Source organism: Zalophus californianus, chromosome 9 (assembly GCF_009762305.2).
Source record: "Zalophus californianus isolate mZalCal1 chromosome 9, mZalCal1.pri.v2, whole genome shotgun sequence".
Lineage (NCBI taxonomy): Eukaryota > Metazoa > Chordata > Mammalia > Carnivora > Otariidae > Zalophus > Zalophus californianus.
Genome location: NC_045603.1, coordinates 36,543,537 through 36,565,216, shown reverse-complemented (window position 1 = coordinate 36,565,216; position 21,680 = coordinate 36,543,537). Strand labels below are relative to the sequence as shown.

General features: G+C 36.1%; 1 protein-coding gene across 6 annotated transcripts in view; it reads left to right on the top strand.

The window, feature by feature from the left end:
* Nucleotides 1-21,680, top strand: part of METTL25 (methyltransferase like 25) — a 132,800-nt gene that overhangs the window by 83,423 nt on the left and 27,697 nt on the right. For all 6 annotated transcript variants that reach the window (XR_003519734.2, XR_003519731.2, XR_003519733.2 and 3 more), the window contains exon 9: nt 8,145-8,238. Coding sequence is in view for 1 of the 6 variants with exons in the window: in XM_027592476.2 (XP_027448277.1) it covers nt 8,145-8,238 (94 nt within the window). In the remaining 5 variants the exon portion in view is untranslated. The remainder of the gene's footprint in view (nt 1-8,144; nt 8,239-21,680) is intronic.

Sequence of the window (21,680 nt, the reverse complement as noted above, 5' to 3'; positions counted from 1 at the left end):
AAATAGTGAAAAGACTTGATTAGTCTTTTGATCTTGCCCTATGTATCTCTTCCTCTGGCTATCCATCTGTATTCTTTATCATATCCTTTAAAAAACTGGGAGATGTTAAGTGTTCCCTTGGGTTCTGTGAACTGTTCTAGGAAACAACTGAATCCGAGGGGGAGGAGAAAGTCATGGGAACCTAAAGTTTGTAGCCAGGTTGGACAGACATTGTAAGTAACCTAGGGAACTAGTACTTGCAGTTGGCATCTGCAGTGGGGAGGCAATCTAGTAGGACTGAGCCCTTAACCCATATCCAGTGTCAGAAGCATTGTGAGTGTGCTCTTAGAACTGTTGTGGGAGTAAAGGAGAAACACAAAAGGAGAATTTAGGTATTTCCAATTCAAACCATTAAATAAGCAAAAATTTAGAAAATTGACACTATCAAATGATAGCAAGAATGTAGATCACCTAGAACCGTCCATGTTGCTGGTGAGAAGGAAGAAAGTTAGTTTTCAGTCCTTTGGAAAACAAGTTAGCACCACCAATAAAGTTGAAAAGCCTAGTTGCCTAGTTAGTTTTACCTACTAATGTTGAAAATACTGTCTCAGCCTAAGTATATATCCTAGAAACTCTTGTACATGTGCTCCCAGAGACATCTACAAGAATGACCAATAGCAGCAATATTTATAAGAGCAAAAATCTAGGAACCAAAAGTTCATTAATAAGAGAATGGATAAATTGTAGAATACTATGCCACAGTGAAAATGTATTAATTACAACTACATGCATCAGTGTAGATGAATCTTGTGAATATAAAAGTCATAGAAAAACTTCTACAGGATGGTGCCATTTGTATAATTCAAACAAGCACAACTGTATAATTATTTAGGGACATAAATATATGACAAGCAATAAAAAATATAAGAATGATAAACACAAACAAGATTCAGTATTGTAGTTTCTTATGGGAGGGGGGACATTTGAGTAGTCAGGGAGATGAGGTGGGGAAGAAAGATAAGGGGTACATGGGGATTTCAATATCCTGGTATGTTCTCTTTTTTAAGTTTGGTATGGGGTACAAGAGTTCATTTTACTGACATTCTTTGTACTTTATACATATTTTATAAATACTTACATGTTTGTGTTCAATAGCAGTAAAATTTTAATTTGTTATTAGGCTACACCCCAGGCTTAGTTGAGCAGCATGTTATACTCACAGCATCTATTATAGTCACTTCACTGTAGTGATAAGAAAAATTAAGATACAAGTAGTTAAAGCTTGCCTAAAGTCAGAGAGCCTGAAAAACTAGGGTTAGGCTGAATTCATAGTCCATAAATATTTTCACTATCCCATGCTGCTTGTGAATTTACATTCTTTGGAATATTTTTAATATGATTTGAGTTGCACAGATCTTTTTATTAGGATTGTAAATCAAGGTCAACTTGATTGGAATCTCTCTCCAGCAAGGATACTAAAGTCAACCACATTAACAAAATGAATTGTAGAAATTATATGATAATCTCAATAGATGTAGAAAAAACATTTGACAAAATTGAACATCATTTTTGATAAAAACTCTCGACAAAGTGGGTATAGAGGAAATGTACCTCAGTGTAATAAAGGCCATATATGACAAGCTTACAGCTAATAATCATACTCAATAGTGAAAAGCTTAGAACTTTTCCTCTGAGATCAGGAATAGGACAAGGGTGCCCACTCTCAGCACTTTTATTCAACATAGTATTAGAATTCCTAGCCAGAGAAATAAGGCAAGAAAAAGAAATAAGACACCCAAATTGGAAAGGAAGAAGTAAAACTGTCACTATTTGCAGTTGACATGATTTTATAGAGAGAAAACCCTAAAGATTCTACCAAAAACTATTAGTACTAATACATGAGTATTAGTTGCAGTAGTTGCAGTGGTTGCAGGATATAAAATCCTGCAGTAGTTGCAGGATATAAAATCAATATACAAAAGGTTGTTAAGTTTTTACACACTAACAATGAACTATCAGAATGAGAAGAAAATGATCCCATTTGCAATTGCATCAAGATGTATAAAATAAGAATAAACTTAACCAAGGACGCAAAAGACCTGTACACTTTAAACTATAAGATATTGATGAAAGAAATTGAAGAAGACACAAATAAATGGAGAGATATTCCATGCTCATAAATTGGAAGAATTAATATTGTAAAAATGGCCATACTACCAAAGCAGTCTACAGATTCAGTGCAATCCCTATCAAAATTCCAATGGAAGTTTTCACAGAAATAGAAAATAATACTAAAATTTATATGGAAGGGTAGTCAAAGCCATCTTGAGAAAGGAAAACAAAGCTGGAGGCATCATGCTCCCTGATTGCAGACTGTATTATAAAGCTGTAATAATCAAAACAGCATGGTGTTGGCATAAAAATAGACATAGAACAATTGAACAGACTAGAGAGCTCATGGATAGACACCTTTGCATATATGGTCAATTAATTTATGACAAAGGCAGTATGAATATCAATGAGGAAAAGAGAGTCTCTTCAATAAACCTGGACAGTTACATGCCAAAGAATAAAACTAGACTACTGTCTTACACCAGACACAAAAATTAACTCAAAAATGGATTAAAGACCTAAATGTAAACCTGAAACCATACAACTCTTAGAAGAAAACAGGCAATAAACTCCCTGACATCAGTTTTGGCAGTGAATTTTTGGATCTGACTCCAGAAGCAAAGGCAACAAAAGCAAAAACAAGTGGGACTATATAAAACTCAAAAGTTTTTGCACAGCAAAGGACATGATCAGCAAAATGTAAAGGCAACCTACTGAATGTTTGCAGGTCCTATATCCAAGTGAGGGCTTAATATCCAAAATACATAAAAACTCATACAGCTCAATAGCAAAAATACAAACAATCCAATTAAAACATGGGTAGAGGACCTGAATACACATTTTTTCAAAGAAGACATACAGATCGCCAACAGGCATGTTAAAGGATGTTCTACCTCACTAGTCAGTAGGGAAATGCAAATCAAACCACTGTGAGGTATCACCTCACAGCTGTTAGAACGAGTGGTACCAAAAAGACAGGAGATTAGTGTTGGTGAGGATGTGGAAAAAGGGGAACCCTGTGCACTGTTGGCAGAAGTATAAATTGGTGCAGCCACTATGGAAAGCAGTATGGACGTTCCTCAAAAAATTAAAAATAGAACTACCTTATGATCCAACAATTTTACTGCTGGGTATTTATCTGAAGAAAATGAAAACATTAATTTAAAAAGACACCTGCACCCTTATGTTTATTGCAGCATGATTTACAATAGCCAAGATAAGGAAACAACCTGAGTGTCCACTGATGGATGAATGGATAAACACACACACAATGGAATACTACTCAGCCATAAAAAAGAATGGAATCTTCCATTTCTAACAACATGGATGGACCTTGAGCATATCATTATACTAAGTGAAATTAGGTAGAGAAAATAAATACCATACGATTTTACTTACATGTGGAATCTTAAAAAAGCAAAACAACAAAAAACCGAGCTTGTAGATACACAGAACACATTGGTGGTTGCCAGAGAAGAGGCAGGTGGGGAGTGGTCAGAATGGGTAAAGAGGGTCAAAAGATACAAACTTGCAATTATAAAATAAGTAAGTTACGGGGTTATAATAAACATCATGGTGACTATTGTTTATTAATAATACTGTATTGCTTACTAAAAGTTGCTAAGAGAGTAAATCTTAAGTTTTCATCACCAGAAAAAAAAATGTTTTTGTAACTATGATACATGTTAACTAGACTTGTGATCATTTCACAGTGTATACAAAAATCAAATCATTACCTTGTATACCTGAAACTAATATGTTGTATGTCAGTTATGCCTCAATTTAAAAAAAAGTATGAATGCTAAAGACAGAAAATAAGATTACCTTGTTACTTCTTTCTCATTTTGGTTAATTTGTTTTCTTGTTGACTAAAATAGTGTGCAAATGATACGTACTTTTAGACTATCTGAAACATTATTCTAAAAGTTTAAGTGTAATTGTTCATAGCCTAAGATTAGAAGTAAACTTTTTCATGGACTTAAATGATAGCATTTTTACTCTATTAATTTTAATTGTGATTGAGCATTAACATTTATGTTCAAACTCAATAATTTATAGAAAACTGTTGATTTTATAATTAGTCCTTATCTGGAAACTTTCTAAGGGGAATAAAATGTCAAAGAAGGAATTTCATGGTGTAAAAATCTCTTCAAACACCTAGAAAGAGAGCACGGGAAATATATATATTTTATTCACAGTTATTCTCTTTCATAATGAGTATGGTATACAGCTGTACAATAAATATTATAATTTTTGATACCTTTATATATTACCTAGTTTAATTTTTATTTTGATTTTGCTATAGTCAAATAGAAAAGTTATAAACCGGATCACAAAAACTGACTCACAAAATTAAAACTAATTACTGAATCCATAATGTGTGGCTAAATTGAACTTAGGAAGTCTGGTCTTTTAAATTTCAGAGTAGTTTGAAGATTTTTGGAGTTCCCTTAACCATTTGCCATTTTCAGCAACATTTTATGTTGTGAATCTCAAGTCTTTCAATATGTATTAGCATAAAAAAGGCACAAAATAATTAATTTTATAAGTATTTTGTAGTGATGGAGAAACTGGATTTTGTCACTTTCTGTCCTGCATGTGCTTGTTTTCATTTATTTGGTATACATCTACTTCACATTTTCCTAAAATTTCCTACACTAGTGTTGCCTCTTTGGAAAGTGCTACATGTAAACCACGTTCTTGCAATTGTATTTTTGGAAAAACATGTGGGTGGTGTTGGAGTCACTTGAGTAGAATTTTAATTAGAGCTACTGCATTCACTTTTATTAAAAGAAAGACTACTAATTCCTTTTTAGCATGCTGACCATGCTTTATTCTGACAGAGGGCCCCCTTTTAATTTGTTCTTCAAGTCCCATCATTTATCTTTCAGAAATAGTCATGTCACTTTTCTAACTTCAAAATGTTTGATAATTCCTCTTCTTTATACTCAAACAATAAAATATACTTATTATGGCATTCAAGACCATTTCTGATCTGTCACTAAGATCCTTTGCAGTCTAATTCATCACCCCATTTTTCCCCCTCTGCACCCCAAGCAGCTGCCCATGCGCACTGGATTATTCATCTGCCCATGCACACTGGATTATTCATCGTTTCTCATGCAATTAATTTTATATCTGGTATGCATCCTTGAAGTTCCTCTAGCTACATGGAATATCCTTCCCATTTCTGCCACCATTTCCTTCCACAGCTTCTGGATGGTAAAACCTAAGCACTCTTTAAAACCCAGTTTAGAAGACATCTCTGTGATATTTTTCTTTTCTCCTTCTCACCCTCTTCTCTTCTCCCATAGGATTTAATCAGTGATTTACTGTTCTGATCGAACCTGATAGTACAATTAGTTGTTTGTGTCTACTCCTCTACCACCTAGTGAGTTCCTCAATGGCCATTTTTTAGTTTTTTTAAATAAAACGATGTACCAGAGTCCTTAAGAGCATAGATTCTGAAAATCCTTTTGGGACCCCATATTCCCTTCAACTATCTTTTATCTGTTCTTTTCTTTACTGGAAAACTCCTTGAAAATGCTGCCAATTTCTTTCCCTTTTTCTCTTGAGTTCCAATCAGATTTTACTTCCATCACTCCATCAAACCACCCTTTCAGGGGCACTAATGACCCATGTTTCTAAATCCCATTGTCAGTTCTCAACCATCTTACTTGGCCTGTCATCAGTGTTTTACACAATTTACCCACTCAAGTGAAGATCCTTTTTCTCTTGTATCGTAAGCAAAGTCCTTCATAAGATACTTTTTCCCCCTTTCTCTCTCTCTCTTTTTTTTTTTTTTTTTCGTTTATTTTGCTGATTCCTCTTCTTTCAGAGCTCTAATTGTTGGAATGCTTTTTTTTTTTCTTTTTAATCTATACTTACTACCTCATCATGGCTTTAAATACCATCTATATGCTGATGAATCCCAAACTATAGTCCAGTTAATAACAATCATATTCTTTGCATTGCTCGGGCTAGAAATCTTGGAGGCAGTGTTGTCTCTCTTTCTCACACTGCCTAGATACAGTCCTTCAACAATGTTGTAGTCTCTGCCATTAAATATATCTAAAATTCTCTCACTTCTCACCATCCTCAAGGTCACCACAGGTCTAAACCTCTCCTCTAGATTACTGTAATAACTTTCTAATTGGTCTTACTCCTTCTATTTTCACCACCTATAGTAGGTAAGATGTACATTATCTATTATATGGTATCTGTTATACGTAAGATAAGTATGTGTAGGATCTGAGAATTACACAAAAACTTGGGTATAATTTCTGTTTCCTGGAACCTATATCTATTCAAACAACTATTATTTAAAAGCAGTGATGATATAACAAATGGAAGAAGGATACAGGCTATAGAAATTCAAAATTAGAAAGGATTGTTGCTAGTTATGTTACCAAAAAGAATACATAATTTGAGCTTGTTCATATAGGGTGACCCTAGTTTAACTGAGCTGAAGAAGAGAGTGGAGAACCTTATAATCCATTAGGAAGTGATTGAATGAGCAAATGCACCAAGACATAACAGTGGAGAATAGTCTGAAACAATGAGTAGGAAAACTGAATTCTGGATTATAATGGGAAAATGTGGGAATAGCCAGAAAATAGTGGTCCCTGATCACTTAACTAAGGAGTTTCAAATTTATCCCAAGAAATGGCAAAGGTATTGAAAGTTTTTTGAGCAGGGAAGTAGTAAATAAAAATGTTCCTCCAAGAAAATATGACAGTGCAGGCAGAAATGAAGAGGACAGACTTCAGGCTTAAATACTAAGTAGCTATAGTAATTAGGACCCGAGGTAATCATAAGTAGAATTGAGGTGGCCATCTAGAAATGGAGCAGAAAGAATATATTTGAGATATATTTCAAAGGAAGAATGGATAGATCTTCATGTCTAATTAATCAGAGGGTTTAATATTTATACTGCCAAGAGTAATAAGTAAGGCTTTATTCATTGTTTTTGATAACTTGGAAGTGGTGAATTTTTTATTTCCTTGATTTTTATATTCTACCTCAGTTGCAACCAAAGTTGTGCGATGTGATATTCTCACATTTCATTATTTAAATTTAAAACCATCTCATATTTTGTTTAAACTGTGGTGAAAATCGGGCATAAATGAGATCAAGTCAGACCCAACTCAGCATATGGTGCGTTAATGGCTGGCACTGAAGGAGTTCTCTTTGCATAGCTGTTGAATTATCGCCACCATTAGCAGGTGTTGCAGTGAAATATGCACTATAATGTTGCCAGTAAAATTAAATGTGTTTTGTAGCATAATGGAAACTTTTGAAAGACCTATAGTTCTCTTTAAAAATTAAGCTTTTTAGGGCGCCTGGGTGGCTCAGTTGGTTAAGCAACTGCCTTCGACTCAGGTCATGATCCTGGAGTCCCAGGATCGAGTCCCACATCAGGCTTCCTGCTCAGCAGGGAGTCTGCTTCTCCCTCTGACCTTCTTCCCTCTCGTGCTCTCTGTCTGTCATTCTCTCTCTGAAATAAATAAATAAAATCTTTAAAAAAATAAAAATAAAAATAAATAAATAAAAATTAAGCTTTTTATTTATTTTTTTAAAGATTTTATTTATTTATTTATTTGAGAGAGAGAGAGAGAGAGAGAAACAGCATGAGAGGGGAGAGGGTCAGAGGGAGAAGCAGACTCCCCACTGAGCTGGGAGCCCGAGGTGGGATTTGATTCCAGGACTCCGGGACCATGACCGGAGCCGGAAGCAGTCGCTTAACCAACTAAGCCATCCAGGCGCCTTAAAAATTAAGCTTTTTAATATTGTAAGTTTACAAGTTCTTTCTCATAGCATTGTCTTCAAATACTGTTTTCCACTGCTGTATGTTGAAGGAATTCTCAGAAGCAGATCTTAAACACTTTATAATATGTAATTTAAAAATGTTTACAAAAGTATTACTACATCTTTGTCAAATCTGAAGCTTGTGCCATATACACAAAGTATTTAAAAGTATTTCATGATTGAATTTAAAATCATCTGTAATTTGAATTGGAAAAACTAAAAAGTGATTCACCTTTATTTTGCAGTGATCGGCACGTGGGTAAAATTTATTCAAAATCCTCTTCCTTTCTGGACTATGTCAGAAAGTCTCTAAAGAAGCTTGGATTAGATGAGTCCAAGGTCAGTGTATGATTGTTGTTTTCATAAAAAAACAAAACAGGAGAAGTTCTATGGGGTAATGAATTGAGATGATACAAAATAATTTACCTTGTACTTTTCTCCCATTTGTGAAAAACATCTAATTATATTGAGACCATACCTCCATTACCTTTATTCCAAGTTCATCTTTCCTGTCAGTGTGGATGGTTTGCTGTCCTACGTCTCTAGAGAGACTCCCCCTTAGGTTTATTCAGGTACCACGTACCAGTTCTCAAATCAAAACAGTTAAAAAACAAGATAACAGAACAAATGGGAATTACAGGTAAAGCAAGAGCAATAAGACAATAAACTGCATTTATTTAAAGAGTGTATAACTAATTAAAATAAAAAAATCTTAAAATTCAAAAGCCTTTTTGAATGGGAGAATCCTGAGAAATGGTGACATCATAGAGGAGGCCCAAGCTAATAATTGAGAACCTAATGTTGAAGATAAAATGGTAAGCTAGTTGGCTAGTAGTAATAAATATTCTAATGCTGAGGAAAAAAAATAAACTTTCAATTCAGAGTTATTGACTAAAGTATTAAGTTGAACTTGGACCACTCTGGTATTTTGGGTTTTTGTGTTTGTTGGTTTGGGTTTTTGTTTGTTGTGGGGTGGGGGGGGGCAGAGAGAGGGAGAGAGAATCTTAAGCAGGTCATGCCCAGAGTGGAGCCAGACACAGGGCTCCTTCTCACAATCCTGAGATCATGACCTGAACCAAAATCAAGAGTTGGACACTTGATGAGCCATCCAAGTGCCCCACTGTGGTATTTTGAATTGATTATAAATTGAAATAAAGAATAAAATAGATGGTTAAAGGAATGAAATGGATTTCTTGAAAAAGTAACACAGATATGATTACATTGTATCAAAGCTAAAGGGTATTAACAGAAAAAAATGTTACTTATCCTTCCTGATAGCTTTCTCTTCCGAAATTTGTCTTTAATAGTAACCGTAGTAAATGTTCCTTAATATGCTTATTATATGACTGATAAGAGAAAGAGCGAGCGGGGTGTGGGCAGGGAGGGTCAGAGAGAGAGAATCTGGAGCAGACTCCCCACTGAGTATGGAACCTGATGCGGGGCTCAATTACCCCATGCAGGGCGACCCTGAGATGAAACCAAGAGTCAGATGCTTAACCAACTGAGCCACCCAGGCACCCCTGACAGAAATATTAATAATAGCTAATAGTTACTAAGCACTTGCTATGTGGTAGTTATTGTGCAAGAACATCACAACATTATCTCGTGTACTCTTCACGGAAACACTTATGGTAGATTCTATCATTATTCCCAATGTAATGATGTAGAAAGAGAGGTGTAGAAAAAGGCAAGTCATTTTCCCAGGGTCAAAGGGCTAGCAGGTAGTAGAGGTAGAACTTGAGCACAGATTCAGCTAACATCAAAACCTCAACTGTTAACCACCACTATACTGAGAAGTGAAATGAAAAACAGAAAAAAAAAAAGACTGATGTAGATAAGTATCACCATGTAAAATCAGTCTTAAATTATTCTTTGTATTAGTTAATAAAGTCAGTAATAGTGCCCTACTGACTTTCTCATAATACTATTTAAGCTCATTAAGAACAAATATGTCAGACAAAATGGGTTAGGAGACAAAAGGAACAAGAAACCCAAGCTGGAAGACTTTGGGGGAAGAAGGTACAGAACAACATAATAGCAACGTAACAAATATTTAAAAGGATGTACTGGTGAAAGGAAGGAAATAGATGAGTACATGTTTTGGGGGTGGGAGATTTTTTTGAATTTTAAGCAAGAGGAATTGAGAAAGTTTTATCTGTCAGGTCAGAGTTGTTGGAAACCTAAACCAAAGTTATGTTTTCAATCCAATACAAATTCCTAATATTTTTCTCCCACATTGTGAAGTATCAGTGCTCAAATTAAAGTTTTGACAAGCTCAGTAAAAAGATTTGTGTATGGTTCTAAATGAAATTAATTTTCACATGCAAGCACTAAAAAGTAAGCACTGAAAAATATCAAAACCATTTTTTAAAATGTTAAATATACCACAATACTTGAAAGATCTTTGACTAAATTTATAATCATTTATTGATATATAGTGGAAAGTATGGTGAATGCTTTGATGTGTTTCTAATCTTTTAAAGCAGATCTCTTAGTATTCAAAACTATGTAGTAATAAAGTGTCTAGAAAATCTCTTAATGTGCTCTGGATATATTTTCAGTTACAAGAAATCATGTTAAACGTATGGAAGTAAACAGAAAACATTCCCAAACAAGTTATCATTCCAAAGGAGACCAGAGCTCCATGTACTAGATCTATACGTGGCTTATGCGCAGCTTACAAGCTTAATCCATAATTCCTATCGTCAGTTGTGAAAGACAGCATTGGACATTTTCTCTTAGAGCAGGATTTGGCAGCACTATTGACATTTGGATAAGTCTTTGTTGTGGGAGGCTGTCCTGTGCATTGAAGGATGTCTAGCAGCATCCCTGATCTCTACCCACTAAATGTCAGCAGTAGCACCCCACTGGTAGAAAAAAAAATTATTAATTAAAAGAGAAAGAGAGTCTCCAGACATTGCCAAAAATTCCCTGGCAAAATCCCTGCTCCCCACCCCCAGTTGAGGTCCACTGTCTTCAAGCATTTGTCATCTCAGTGATGCAGTTTGTAGTTATCTAATATTTCCATTATAAACCCCATACTTTTTTTTAAATGCCACTTTACATGTTAACACCAAGAAACATGGAGAGAGGAAGTGGGGAAGAAGCAGTGATTCTGTTACTATATTTTGAAGACTTTTTATTCAAAACAGTCCCCTGCTGGGTCTTTCATTTTTGTATAGCTCTAACCACTTATAGGCAGTATTGTTTCAACCCAGTATAAAATATAGGTCAATTTAAGGAGAGTGTTTAGATTCTGTAGTAAAGTTAAGCCTAACTCTGTAACCACTGAAAACAATAAATTGTGGCAGAACATCAACTACCTTGTATCAGCAAGTATACTGTTTATAATGAATGAATTTCTTAGAATGAAACAATTGAGTAAAATTCTTGTAACATTCAGTTACTTCTTTGTAAAACGTTTTCATAAGACTTGAAAAGTGTCTAAAATATTAACATCCTAATGATTGGCTTTACCTAAATGTAAAAAGAAAGATTAGGTATTTTCAAACTTTAGCTTCTGTCCCAAACTTGGGTATCTCACCAATTTCAGAAAACCTCAATTTTCATGATTTCTTCATGGTCCATAGCATTTTGCCTTCTTTTGTCAATTGGTAATTACTTTTCTGCTTTTCTGTCTCTTTGCCCTGGCTTATACTGCATGTACACAAACGCACAATTGCAAACACGCACATATCCTTTGGATTTTAAAAGCATCAGAATTGATATTATTTGCTAGACAAAGAATGAGCTGGAGTATTTGTTTATAAGAAGAGAGAAAGAAAAACTTATTTTCTAGAACTTGTGTGTTATATAATGAATACTCAAATAATTGAAATTAATTTCACGTAAAGTAAAATAAAGACAATAAAACTGATGATTTGATGAGGATCTGTAGTGTTGAATGGGTAGAGTTGAAAACTACTAACCTAAAACTTTAATGGAAGTAAGTAAAAGATAATTTATTTTTTTAATGGATAAGTTATTTAATTAGGTTCTTTGAGAAATTTAGAACACCAATTTGTGAGGATAAACTCCATTTGTGAGAGAAAACACAGTGTATAGTTAGATAGCCCTGAAGCTGAGGAACAGCTTTGATTTTTGGCAGAATTTGCAAAATTTCTGATTTCTGATCAACCTTGCACTTCTGTGTGATCTCATATTTCTCCTTCTCTATGTTGAAGATTTCACCTTTCTGATATGGGTTTACACAACTTCTTCTTGAAGTAAGCATCAGTGAGATGCTTTGGGATTTTCACAGTTGAGATCAATTTTGGTGGAGGTGGCAATGACAGATTTCTGGTGTGTTCTACACAGAGGAACTCAACTGAGGGCCAGAGGTCCAGTCACAAGTAGCAAGCCACTGCTCAGTTGCTTCAGGGAAACCACCCTCTTGCCTCTGTGGTACCCAGTGAGGATGATCAGAATGGTCCCAGGAGTGATACTTGCTCACAGTTTTCTCACATGCTGCCTGAAAGGTTTTTTACTGTGGCTCAGCATCTTTCAAGGTGCATCTTCAGTCGGATAATACCTAGGCATTTTATGAAGTTTAACCACTCGGGTACCACCATTCTTGTCACCACCAACTGGTTTAGTGACAGTAGCAAGAACCTTCTCTTTCTTTTTCTTCTCAGCCCAGAATTTAGCTGCTGAATACTTCCTCTTGTATATGGTCTTTATGGAATACAGAGCCGATCAGGAATATCTGCCAATTCCTCTGACTAGGACAGGATTTCTCCTTCTTTGGTGTTTTAGCCTTGAGGTTACCCTTCTTAACCTTGCCACCAGGATCAGCTTTGGTTTCAGGTTTCTTCTCAGTTTTTTTACCCACCATCTTGCAAGATGGGTAAAAGCAGTAAAGGAGAAATGAAGGGGAGGAAATCGGAGGGGCACGAACCATGAGAGACTGTGGACTCTGAGAAACAAACTGAGGGTTCTAGAGGGGAGGGGGTGGGAGGATGGGTTAGCCTGGTGATGGGTATTAAAGAGGGCACGTACTGAATGGAGCACTGGGTGTTAAACGAAAATAGTGAATCATGAATCACTACATCAGAAACTAATGATGTATGGTGACTAACATAACATAATAAAATTAAATTTAAAAAAAGAGCAGTAAAGGAGAATTTAGAAAAATATTCTTAGATATATGTTTCCAAAATGGAAATTCAAAAGGAAAACTTTTGAGACCAAAATGATTTACTTATTCATCAACAAACACTTACATTGAAAAATCTCCCATGTGTTAAGAACAGTATAAACTCTGGGGCTACAAAGATAATTAAGATATAACCCATTTAGAAAGAAAACAAGTGATTATAATATAGCATTGACCTACAACAATAGACACATATATAAAGTAGGATGGAAGCATAGAGAAAGGAGCAACTCACTTTGCCTGTGAAGATTTCACAAAGGATATGTCATGCCTTAGTTTGGTCTTGAAGGAATGTGTAGGAGTTCATCACGCAGACAAGGTGGGCAAGTAGGGAGCAAGGAATTAATTGCAGGTGCTGGGGTGGGGTTGCCTGTGCAAAAACACAGAGATATGAGAAACATGATTCTGAACTAAACACTGCTGGAGCACAAAGCCAGCATGAAAGGCAGCAGTGAGAGATGAGGCTAAAGGAGTGGGTACATGTGGAGAGGCCAAGTAAACTGATCTTTGGATGTTAAATCAGAGATTTATCAGAGCTAAGAATAATCACCAGGTGGTTTAAATACAGGTGAGAGGGCAGGAATTATTTCACGGGAAATCCAACAAGTGTAGAGAGCTCATGACCTCTTCCATGTGGTAATATATCCATAAGTGATATAGATTGAATTCCTTTAACATTTGCATTATACCCATAAGTAAATTCTGGCTGCTTTTTGCAACCACCATGGTAATAATTGATTCACAGGAGAATCATCAAGGGATTAAAACCATTGGGTAAAACATTTGTGGGGGAACAGGATATTTACACAGACTCACAGTACTTCCCACAGATTGTTTATTCATTTCAAAAAGTAGATCAGCCTTCAAAGTTAGCATCACCAATAATGAACAAACTGAAATCATCTGCCTCAAAATGCAATGCTTTGAAGAAGATATAGCATCACTTACGTAATATTCCTGCCCAAAATGCGTAACTTGAATCTACTCATGAGAAAACACCCAGGTAACTGGCCTTTTCAAAATGTGTCAGTGTCAGATAATGAAGGGAACCATCAACCATCAAGGAAAAGGCAACCTACAGGTGGGAGAAGATATTCAGAAATGATGTATCTGATAAGGGGTTAACATCCAAAATATGTAAAGAACTCATACAACTCAATATCAAAAAAAAACAAGCTGATTAAAAAATGGGCAGAGGACCTAAATAGATATTTTTTTAGAGAAAACATACAGACACATGAAATGATGCTCAACATCACTAACCATCAGGGAAATGCAAATTAAAACCACGAGATATCACCTCATACCTGTTAGAGTGGCTATTGTCAAAAAGACAAGAAATAGTGTTGGCTAGGTTGTGGAGAAAGGGGAAGCCTTGTGCACTGTTGGTAGGAATGCAAACTGGTGCAGTTACTATGGAAAACAATATGAGGTCCCTCAAAAAGTTAAAAATAGGGGTGCCTGGGTGGCTAGGTTGGTGAGTGTCTGACTCTTGGTTTTGACTCAGGTCATGATCTCATGGGTTGTGAGATCAAGCCCCAAGTTGGGCTCTGTGCTCAGCGGGGAGTCTGCTTGAAGATTCTCTCCTTCTGCCCCTCCCCACACTCACACACAAGCACTCTCTCTCTCTAAAATAAATAAGTCTTAAAAAAATTAAAAATAGAACTACCATACAATCCAGCAATTCCACTTCTAGGTATTTATCTGAGAAAAAAAGGAAAATGAAAACACTAATTCAAAAAGACATATGCACCCCTATGTTCATCACAGCATTATTTATAGTAGCCAAGATGTAGAAGCACCTAAATGTTCATAAATAGATGAATGGATAAAGAAGATATGGTATATATACACAATGGAATATTACTCAACCATTAAAGAGCATGAAATCTTGCCATTTGCAACATGCATGGACCTAGAGGGTATTATGAATTTAAGTGAAATAACTTATAAGTGAAATAAGTCAGAGAAAGATAAACACCATATGATTTCACTTATATGTGGAATCTAAAAAAAAAAATGAGCAAACAAAACAGAAACAGACTCATAGGTACAGAGAACAAATTGGTGGTTGCCAGAGGGAAAGGGAGCGGGAGGATGCAGAGAATAGTTGAAGGGAATTAGGTGGTACAATTTTTCAGTTATAAAGTATATAAGATACAGGGATGTAATATAGGGAATATGGTCAATAATATAACAACTTCTTATGGTGACAGATGGTAACTAGACTTATTGCGGTGACCATTTTGTAATGTGTATAAATGTTAAATTACTATTTTGTATACCTGAAACTAATAGCATATTGTATGTCAATTCTTCAATTTAAAAAAATATATCAATTTCATGAAAGACAAAGAAGAGTTGAGGAACTGTTCCAGATTAAATGTGATTAGAAATACTAATGCTCCATTCCAGACTGGATGCTTAAAAAAGGTGGTGGGGGGCACCTGGCTGGCTTATTCGGTTAAGCATCTCCCTTTGGCTCAGGTCATGATCCGAGGGTCCTGGGACCGAGTCCCGCATCAGGCTCCCTGCTCTTTGGGGAGCCTGCTTCTCTCTCTGCCCCTCCCCCACCACACTTGTTCTAGCTCTCTCTCTCAAAAATAAATAAAAATACTCTTAAAAATTAAATATTTTTTTAAAAAGGGTGGGGGACTATAAAAGACGTTGTTAGGACAAATGGTAAAATTTCAATATGGACTATATAACAGATAACAATATTTGATCAATGTTAAATTACTAAACTTGATTATTGCAGTTATGTAAGAGCATATCTTGTTCCTAGGATCTACTTGCTGAAGCATTTAGGGATGAAGAGTCTTGACATTTGTAATTACTTTCAAATGGATCAGCAATAATAACAATAATAAAGATGGATGGATGGTTAAAATGAATGTAGCAAAATAGTAATGATAGGTGAATCTAAGTAGTGCGTATATAAATGTTCATAGCACTTTCTGAAGCTTTAATTTTTTTAAAAAAAAATTTGGAAACCTGAAACCACCAAACCCAAGGGAAGTGAACCTCACACAAAGTAAAAGCAATAAAAGTTTTTGGAGAATTAAAAATACAGCCTGCATTAATATTGAGAAGGGTGGGAGCCAATTAGAGAAGATAAACCTCTTCTGGTAAAGGACAGAAGTTGTTTCAGGTCTTTTTAGAGGCCTTTACTAGATATTCTGCTCAGAGATACTGTGGCCCAGCCTAAGCCTGCCTATCAGTCTGATACAGTAAGTGTACCTTTGTGCTGCCAGTAACCTTGACACCCCTACTGACTGTGATTTACCTGCCAAAGCCCTGGCTACCAACTGTCAAAAGCCACATTTGGAGAGATTCCCTATCTACTAATCAAACATCCTTTTGCCTTACATAAAATATTAATCATTGTCCACATTTTGTAATTATAATTCTACATTTTAGGAAAACAGTACAGCAAGCATGTAGAACATCAGTATAGTTTATATTCAAACCAATTTTTCTTTTTCTTTTAAACATTTTATTTATGGGATGCCTGGGTGTCTCAGTCGTTGAGCATCTGCCTTCGGCTCAGGTCACGATCCCAGGGTCCTGGGATCGAGCCCCGCATTGGGCTCCCTGCTCAGTGGGGAGCCTGCTTCTCCCTCTCCCACTACCCTGCTTTTGTTCACTCTCTCGCTGTCTCTCTGTCTCTGTCAAATAAATAAAATCTTTAAAAAAATAAATAAAGATTTTATTTATTTGAGAAAGAGTGAGAGTGAGCTCGAGCAGGGGGGCGGGGCAGAGGGAGAGGGAGAAGCAGACTCCCTGCTGAGCAGGGAGCCTGATACAAGGCTCAATCCCAGGACCCTGGGATCATGACCTAAGCTGAAGACAGAAGCCTAACCCACTGAGCCACCTAGGTGCGCCTCAGACCATCTTTTCTAATGCTTCTTTATAGAAAGGTGCTCCACATTAGAATTCATACCTTAATGAACTTGATTTTTTCCTATTGGAAAATAGCAGTGAAGGATCCCATTTTAATAATACTTTTTTTAAGTGTCATAGCAGACCATCTCTTTACTATTGGTTTATAGATTGTAATAGTCAAAAACACCATGGATGTAAAACTTCTTGTATAATGATTTTGTGTGCCAAGTTCTTCCAGTTCAGGAAGGAAGGAAGGAAGAAAAAAGTTCAGAACAAAATTAATTGGAAGGTTATCCTGAACTTTCAGTGAACCTTGGGAGGAAAAAAAAAAAATCATAAGACAGTGATTTGGAGATCACTTTTCTGGGAACTATGTAGTAAATTATTCCCCTTTCCAGAAACTCAGTAGTTCTGATCTCCCCTACCAGGATCTGAGAGCTCTGAAGAGTTTATTTTATTGCAGGAATGTCATTTGTATATTTTGTATCTAGCAGAACAGGTTGATGTATGTGACAAGACTATGACTTTAACTGAGTAGTTTGTTCAAGGGCTTAAGCAGCTCAAATACTTCTTCTTTAGGAAACTTTTCATCCTATGTATAGGCATATGTGCGGTTCCTTTTCATGCAGTCAGGTAAGTACTAAAGAGTTATGGGAGCTTTAAAGAGAGTACTGTTTGGAAATCAGAAAGTGCATGAGCTTTTTCCAAGTGCAAATCCAGACATGTTATGGGACCTCAGAAGTCTAACCATGGCAGCAGTAGGATTTGTCCAGAACACTGTTCAAATCCTTGCCTTTGCTTCTGGTACCCTGATTTCATCACTGTCTTCCAACACAGCTTCATCTTCAGGCTTTAAATTTCTAGTTTTCCCCTTTGTTCAGTATTGAGTGCTTCCCCCCCCCCCCCCCGCCCCATGAGCTAGAGATCATGTGACCTGTCCAGTATGTTTTTTAGATTCTCAGCAGAGTTCTGATTCGTAATGATAAAACCCTAATCCTTACCTATTATGCCTTCTAATTTTCTCTCAGTTAAGTCTCATTACGTCAGAATGTGGCCTTGAATCCCCCAACAGCTGCAGTTGAATTACCTATAGTATCTCAGGAATGTTCCATGATTTCTTGGTCTGTCTTCAGTAACAGTAAAGAACTCTGTACTAAACCCCACTCCCTACTTTTAAAGCACATACTAGCCATCCACATTCTAGATACCCAAGCCCTATCTTGTTTCTTTAATTTTTTTATTTGAGTAAAGTTGACACACAGTGTTCTGTTACTCTCAGGTATACAGTGTAGGGATTCAGTTTCTTTATACGGTGATGCCGAGCTCGCCAGGGTAGCTGCCGTGTGTCACTGTACAACACTGTACACTATTACAGCACCATTGGCTACGTGCTGTACGCTCTTCCTTTTATTCCAGTGACTGCTTCATGCCGGTATCCCCTTTACCCATTTTGCCCACCCCCCTCCCATCTAGAAACCATCAGTTTGTTCTCCGTATTTGATAGGTCTGATTCTGCTTTTTGTTTGTTTATTCATTTGTTTTCTTAGATTCCACATATGAGTAAAATCACATGGTATTTTTCTTTCTCAGTCTGACTTATTTCACTTAGTGTGATACCCTCTGGATGTATGTGTGTTGTCATAAATCTCTATGTCAAATCACATCATTAAAGAACTATATTCCACTGTTTACAACCCTATGCCTATAGTAATTCATCCCTGTAGGGAGGCATTATTAGAGTTATGATTAAATTGTTTGCTTTTATTATGGTTTTAAGAAGGAAGATATGTGGTCATTTGATTGCAAGAAATAAAGATTTACTCAGGTTTTCTAAATAATTTGTGGGAGGCTAGTCTAGGAATACATATACTTATAAGAAAGACAGATCTCTTGGCTTCACAAAAACCAAGAAAGTGAGGTACAGCCTAGTCTCCTCAGAATGTATTTTGTTAATGAGAGCTCTGAACCAGCAGCTATTTCACTTTTTGTTCTAGATAATTTTTCTCTCCAGATTCTTGCTTATTAATAAGTTGTTTATTCATGACTCTGCTTCCCATCTGGAGCAAACTTTGTATATCGCTTTTATCACTTCCCCTCTCTGCATAGCACCCACCCTCCTGACCCAGAAAAAGAGGATCTAGTTGATTCATTTGATTGCTTTCACAGCTGTTTGGATAGAATTTTTGTAAACAAATACCCTAAATCAAATGAGGTGAGAGAGGTAGAAAAGGGGAAACTGTACCTGCAGGAGGATTTTTACATAAGTTGCAGCCTAGGACTCTTTCCCCAAGCAGTGACTGGGCAGAAACACAATAAAATAGGGCTTGGGTTTTAGAGGCATTCAGAGTCCTAATGTATTTGGTATGAGGGTATTTTTGGACATTCAGTAAAGACAATATCTCAAGGCTTTTTCATATCATCTAGGTTCTGTTACATAAAAATCTACATAATAATTCAATTTTTCATGATAGGACAATCTCCTCCAAAGAACACTCAACTTATTTGTTTTTTTGCCTTAGCTATCAGGAGGCTCGAATGTACATTTATGCTTGATTCCAGCAGCTGTCCTTAGCTAGGGGACTAGGTATCATGTTTTTCTCCTGCACACCCTTGAGAGTTTATCCTTTCTTTAACGGCCTACTGTTGATACATTTTTATTCATCATATTATAAACCACCTCAAATTATCCTCAAAATGAGCATACTGTTAATAATAAAGTGTCCTGTAACTTATCATGTATAGATTTGTAGCAATTACATTTGGGAAAAGAACAAAACAAGGGTTAACAATTATACTTTTAAATTGAGATCAAAAGCAATATGTCAATATTATATGTAAAAACCACACCTAATAACATTTTAATGAAAAGTACACGAGAACCAGTGAACCAGAGACTGATACACTGTTGTTAGCTAAAGTCCATATTTTATTCAGAATTCCTTAGTTTTTACCTAATGTCTTTTTAGTTCCACAATCCTATCCAGGATATCACACTGCATTTAGTCCTGTTGGTTGTGACGGTTTCTCAGACTTACCTTATTTTTGATGACCTTGAGAGTTTTGAGGAGTACTGGTCAGACATTTTGTAGAATATTCCTTCATTTGGATTTGCAGATGTTTTCCTCATAATTGGATTGTGGTTAAGGGTTTTTGAGAGGAAGACCACAAAAATAGAATGCCATGTTCCTGACATATCAAGGGTATCTATTTTTTTTCCAAAGATTTTGTTTATTTATTTGTCAGAGAGAGGACAAGCAGGGGGAGAAGCAGGCTCCCCGCTAAGCAAGGAGCCTGCTGCAGGACTCGATCCCAGAACCCTGGGATCTTGACGAGCCGAAGGCAGGCACTTAACCGACTGAGCCACCCAGGTATCCCTCAAGGGTATCTATTAATATTATCATCATTGATGTTGACAGTGATTACCTGGCTGAGATAGTGTGGACTTCAGCTAACAACAGTGTATCAGTCTACAGTGTCCAGCTTTGGTTCACTTAAACAACAGACTTCCATTATTCTTTAGAATCACACAAAACTAGCAAAGAGAAACCAAAACACAAACTCCTTCTTTGACAAAATCAGAAAACATGTTGAATCTCAAATCACGTGTATTATGAAGCACAATGAAGGTAAAGAGGAATGCAGAAAGATACCAAGAGAAAATTTCCAGGGTTACAGATCCCCGGCAAAACCAACAGAACACAGTTCTCTAAAGTGGAATATGCTGAGGAGCCAAATCAACCATTCCTAGTTTGGAACAAATGCAATTGGTGACCAGGGTAGTGCTTCCCAATTGGGCATAAAAGAGAAACAAAGAATATTGGAGAACCCATGGAATCACATTGAAAAACCATATTTACAGGAAGCAATGTGCTGGTGGAGCAGGATTAAAAAAAGATTATGAGTTCTGAGTTGTCCTGTAACTGCTGATCTCAGGTGGCAGGAGAGAAGTAAAGACTAAATAAAGGCTATAATTCAAACACACACAATTTTGTAAGATGAGAATTTTTGCTGGCTTGAAGTTCAGGCCTGGATCCAGTCTGATATACATTACTGCAAAAAATTGGTTCAGGAGATACTCATTTGATTGAAAGATGGGCAAAATTTTAAAAAGGGTTGGGGAAGGAGTTATAATCTGCTTGGATTCTATACCAAGGGAGAAATCTTTTCTGGAAGGCTGCACTAGAAATTGAATGAGACAAAAACCTCACTTTTCACTGTTACCTTTTTGTGCTTTCTAAGTTCAAAAGAAATTTAGTGCAGTAAGAAAAAGAATAAGGGCTTTGAAAAAAATAATAAAGTCATTTAGACATTTGCAAAAAAATCTGAATACAAATCCTTTCGGATTTTTTACTCCTTTTTATCCAGTCTTTCATTTGCTTTCACCATATGTAATTTGACAGCCGTTTCTTCTGATGGCTTTCCTTTATCAAGCCTTTCACAAAGGCATCCAATTTATAGAAAAAACTTCTCCTTTTGCATTAATATTTCATTCTTTATGTAATATTTACTTATATCAAGTTTAGGAACAAATACATTTGACTCAGTAAACAAAGTTCTGCTGGTGTGAACAGAAGCATATGTGTTGTAAAAAGCAGCCTGCAAACCACAAGTGTTCAGTGTACTATAGGCATCTATGGTTTTGAAAAAAAAATCAGCAAGTAATGCTTGTTGATGGATTTGTTAAGTGGATGTTAGAGGAAATTACCTTAAATATGAACATATGTCCTTATTGTGTTCTTGT